This window comes from Zalophus californianus, chromosome 8, assembly GCF_009762305.2.
Source record: "Zalophus californianus isolate mZalCal1 chromosome 8, mZalCal1.pri.v2, whole genome shotgun sequence".
In the NCBI taxonomy this organism is placed as follows: Eukaryota; Metazoa; Chordata; class Mammalia; order Carnivora; family Otariidae; genus Zalophus; species Zalophus californianus.
This window is the reverse complement of record NC_045602.1, coordinates 45,583,785-45,588,682: the sequence shown is the minus strand read 5'-3', so window position 1 is coordinate 45,588,682 and position 4,898 is coordinate 45,583,785. Positions and strand designations below refer to the sequence as shown.

General features: G+C 44.9%; 1 protein-coding gene across 2 annotated transcripts; it reads left to right on the top strand.

Annotated features, from left to right (window-relative positions):
* Nucleotides 1-404: 404 nt before the first annotated feature.
* Nucleotides 405-2,757, top strand: LOC113938073 (lithostathine-like). 2 transcript variants are annotated; one of them, XM_027623177.1, is made up of 5 exons: nucleotides 405-487; nucleotides 1,046-1,164; nucleotides 1,371-1,508; nucleotides 2,123-2,249; nucleotides 2,534-2,757. In XM_027623177.1, the coding sequence occupies exons 1-5, from the start codon at nucleotides 412-414 to the stop codon at nucleotides 2,599-2,601; spliced, it is 528 nt and encodes a 175-aa protein (XP_027478978.1). In that variant the 5' UTR covers nucleotides 405-411; the 3' UTR covers nucleotides 2,602-2,757. The 2 variants fall into 2 exon arrangements, with proteins under 2 accessions (XP_027478978.1, XP_027478979.1); XM_027623178.1 differs by lacking the exon at nucleotides 1,371-1,508 and having other exon boundaries at nucleotides 412-487; nucleotides 2,534-2,696.
* Nucleotides 2,758-4,898: the final 2,141 nt, after the last annotated feature.

Here is a 4,898-nt window from a genome sequence, read left to right as displayed (position 1 = left end):
CCCATGACCCCTGTTCAGGTTCCACATTCCTGTTATTCATTTCAGTGCCCCTCCTTCAAATTTTCTTATAAAAGCCCAATCTTCTCTGACCTGACAAACCATTGCAAATCCCTGCAAGACAGGTGAGTAGAAACTGAAAGATGAGACCCACGACAGAAATTATACTGTACATACTTGGGGGAAGGTACAGGAGGATCCCTGTCAGAGACACAGGAGCTCTGGTCTCAGCACAGGCAAGCTTGTCCGTTCCCAGGGAGTAGGAGGGCCACAGATTTCCAGTTCTTTCCAGAGCTATACAAGGGGATAGATGTCAATGGAAAGACAAGGAAGAGGAGTGGCATCTCTGCATGCCCTCTCTCCAATCATGCTTTCCTTAGTGATCTCTGATTGCTTCCTCAGATCCTAGACACGATGCTGCCTCCCATGGCCCTCCCCAGCATGTCCTGGATGCTGCTTTCCTGCCTGATGTTCCTGGCTCGGGTCCAAGGTGAGCTTTCACTCTTCCTAGCACTGGGTCCTTGTGAATGCTCGGGGCCAAGAAGAAGAGGAAGGCCCCCGTGGTAATGTGGTGACACATATACTCACACAAAGAAACTGCCTATAACTTGTCCATCATCACTCCTTCCTTCAGGGTAACTAGGGGTGGCCAGCATCACAGTGGTCCACTAACACTGCAAGGAGGTCATTTCCATTTTGTCCCAGCACTCTAATTTAGGTTGGTAGGTGAAAGAGGAAAAGCGTGAAGGGTCAGTAATGAGATACAGGGAAGGAAAATGAGGACCCAGTGCAAGAGTGGTCAGCCTAGAGTGGGGAAGGGTTGGACTTTGAAGGGGAAGGATGAAAAGAAAAGACAAGATTCCTCATTTAGTGAGGCTGGTCCAAGATCAAGAAATCATGAAAGTGTTGGCAATGGGGAGAGGCAGTCAGGACTTTGGCATCACTTCCCAAGCACTGGCCTCATACATATTCCCCTAGGTCACCTCCCTACCCTGATCCCCACTCTCCTATTTACTTCTTCCTTCTCTTTTATTTCCTCCTACCCTAGGTGAAGACTTCCAGAAGGATGTGCCCACTCCACGGATCAGCTGTCCCAAAGGCTCCAAGGCTTATGCCGCCCACTGCTATGCCTTGTTTATGACACCAAAATCCTGGATGGATGCAGATGTGAGTACTTGGATTTCAGTTAGGGTTTTAAGGGAAAGTACATAAGAGACCTGAGGAGGGGGGGTCAGTTCCATTCTCCAGAATTTCTTGGGAGCAAGACTGAGCATCCACATCTTTTGCATATATACCCCTTCTCCCCTACCTCTGCCTACCCTCCCCCCAATGATGTCTCAGGCTCCTCCTGAGTCTCTCCCTTCCCCGCACAGATGGCCTGCCAGAAGAGGCCCTCGGGACACCTTGTGTCTGTGCTCAGTGGGTCTGAAGCATCCTTTGTGGCCTCCCTAGTCAAGAACAGTGTGAACACCTACTCAAATATCTGGATTGGGCTCCATGACCCCACAGAGGTATGAACTCATCTTCTCTTCATAACCTCTCAAGATGCTATTGCCCCTGCCAAGCCCACTCCCTGTCCCCTGTGCCTGCCCAGTAAATGCCTTAAAGAGCCCTGGAGCTCAGAGATCCAGGAGGACATGAGGGGGAAAGGGAGGGCTCTGTAGTGGCTCACCAGCTGAGTTGTGTGGAAGTCCCTTGTCTCCAGCTGAAGTTAATCTGCCTCCTGTCATGCTTGTACACAATTTGCACATGAGGCCTTGTAATTCAGTTCTCTGAGCTTCACAGAGTCTGCAAAAATTGTGCTGAGGGAATCCTAAGTGAAGATAGGATCCATTTTTGCTCTATAGAACAGACACTGTCTTTGAGGTTCAGGGGGTATTTACAAATGCACCACTAATTGCTGTTCAGTCAGTAACATGTTACTCTGGGTGGTTCTGTAGGTCTTTGTGTTTACTGGTTTGGGAATCTGCCAATAAGAGGAAGGAGCTGGGCAGTTTCCCAGAGGAGAGCTCTGGCTCCAGGGAAGCATCGAGATGAGCAGAGCAAATTTGGTGATGCTGGGGAGGGGTTCATGCAAGGATAACTCTCATGGCTATTCAGCCTCACCACACTCCATCTTCTATAGGGCTATGAGCCCAGTGCAGGTGGATGGGAGTGGAGTAGCAATGATCTGCTGAATTACTTGGCCTGGGAAAGAGACCCCTCCACTGTCACAAACCCTGGCCATTGTGGGACTCTGTCAAGTAGCACAGGTAAGTAACAGAGGAGCTACTTTCTGCCCAGACTTTTCCATCCTCTTTTTCTCCATTTCTCGGCATGACCTTCAGAGAATCCTCCCGAGCTAGGAAGTATAGTGTTGGTTTGCCTTCCCCCATCCCCTCCCATCTCTCCTTTCTTTGAGTCTCCTTCCTCTGGAGCGGGACACTGGTGAGGATGAGGGAGAGGCTTTGGATCCTAAGCCAGAATCTGGGATACCTCTCCCTTGGGTTCAAGAGCTCCATCAGCCACATCTACCTGAGCTCCTTTGTCTCTCTAGGATATCTGAAATGGACAGATTACAACTGTGGTACGAAGCTACCCTATGTCTGCAAGTTCAAGGACTAGGTCTGGGGAGACATGAGGAACCTGAATTTTGCATGCAACTCATCATGGACATGGGACCAAGTGTGAAGACCCACCCTGGAAGGGAATAATTTCAAACCTCACCACTTCATTCTGACCTTTCTTCCTGCTTGCTCATTTATCTTCATGTTCTTTTGTATTACATGGCCTGAGATCTTAGAGTGCAATAATAAACATTTCACTCCATTTCATGTGCTTTTGTGCTCCTGTCTCATAGCTAGACTCTGAATAAGAACCAGGTGTGGGAGGAATTCTGGGTCTTGCCCCTGTCCTATGTTATCCATTCCCCCAGCGAAAACATTTAAATGTCCATCCGTCCATCCCTACCAGTGTGTCTGTGATTAGTATGTAGTCCAGGTTCATTTACATATGTGTTGTATGCAGAAAGAGACAATTCTCTCCCACACACTCTATTGCACATTCCCCCTGTTTGTAGCACAAAAAGCCTTAGTGGTGTCTGCTGTTTTTAGAACAGCACTTCTGAAATCATTTGCTATGAATGATCATTTTTTTTCTTTAATTTGTAATCTACTTTGGACCATGACTTTTATAAAATACAGTAAAAAATGAATTATCTGGATTCTGACTACCGTGCTTACATGTAGAGCATTGGAAGTTATCACTCTCTTCCTTAAAACAGTTCTGTTCTTAAGCAACCACCAGAAAAGAGTGTGAAGTTGCCATAACTGCCTTTGACCATTTGGGATTCATCTCCTGGGACTGTGCTTAATTGCTTTCCATACAAAATCAGGGTTTGTTGGGTTTTTTTTTAGCAGAATTTAAAAATAATAACATCTATCAAGGCAGTCAGTATTGTCTACTACACTTAGGGCCATGCTTAAGTTCATATTGATCACAGAGGATAGTTTGCTAAATTCTCAGTCTTTATTCATAACCAGTTTGTGCACTGAACCATTATAAATTTATTTCCTCTGGTGAACTCTTAACAAACTTCCATCTAAAAGTCTAAAACAGAGGTAGGCAGGCAATTTTTATCTCTCCCTTTGTGTCTATTCTGTCCCACTAAACCCTCCATAATTTAATGCCTTCTGGACAGTTGTGACACAGTTGATAAAAATGTTCCTCTCTCCTAAAAATAAATAATAATAATAAATAGTAATAAATCTCTTATTTTCCTCTCACTGAAAACTAGTCCCCCTAATTTTTTAATTTAAAATCAATTTATTGGGACGCCTGAGTGGCTCAGTCGTTAAGCGTCTGCCTTCGGCTCAGGTCATGATCCCAGGGTCCTGGGATCGAGCCCCGCATTGGGCTCCCTGCTCAGCGGGAAGCCTGCTTCTCCCTCTCCCACTCCCCCTGCTTGTGTTCCCTCTCTCGCCGTGTCTCTCTCTGTCAAATAAATAAATAAAATCTTTAAAACTAAATAAATAAAAATAAAATCAATTTATTAACATAGTATGTTATTAGTTTCAGAGGTAGATTTTAGTGATTCATCAGTTGCATATAACACCCAGTGCTCATTCTGTCAAGTGCCTCCTGAGTGTGTATCACCAGTTACCCCAACCTCCCACCCACCTCCCCTCCAGCAACCCTCCGTTTGTTTCCTATAGTTAAGAGTCTCTTATTGTTTGTCTCCCTCTGATTTCATCTTCTTTTATTTTTCCCTCCCTTCCCCTATATTCATCCGTTTTGTTTCTTAAATTCCACATGAGTGCAATCATATACTTGTCTTTCTCTGACTGACTTATTTTGCTTAGCATAATACCCTCTAGTTCCAACTGCGTCATTGCAAATGGCAAGATTTCTTTCTCTTTTGATGGCTGAGTAGTATTTCAGTGTGTGTGTGTGTGTGTGTATGTGTGTGTGTGTGTACGTGTGTGTACACCACATCTTTATCGATTCATCTGCCAATGGACATCTGGGCTCCTTCCACATTCTGGCTATTGTTGATCATGCTGCTATAAACTCAGGGTGCATGTGCCCCTTCAAATTAACTTTTTTTGTTTTTTGAATAAATGCCTAGTAGCGCAGTTGCTGGGTTATAGGGTAGTTCCATTTTTAACTTTTTGAAAAACTCCATACTGTTTTCCAGAGTGGGTGCACCAGTTTGCATTCCCACCAAAAGTGTAGGGGGGTTTGCCTTTCTCCACATCCTCGCCAACATCTGTTATTTCCTGACTTGTTAATTTTAGCCATTTCCTTAATGCCTAGTGATGTTGAAGATTTTTACATGTTTTTGTTATCCATTTGTATGTCTTCTTTGGAGAAATGTTTGTTCATGTCTTCGGCCCATTTCTTGACTGGATTTTTTGCTTTTT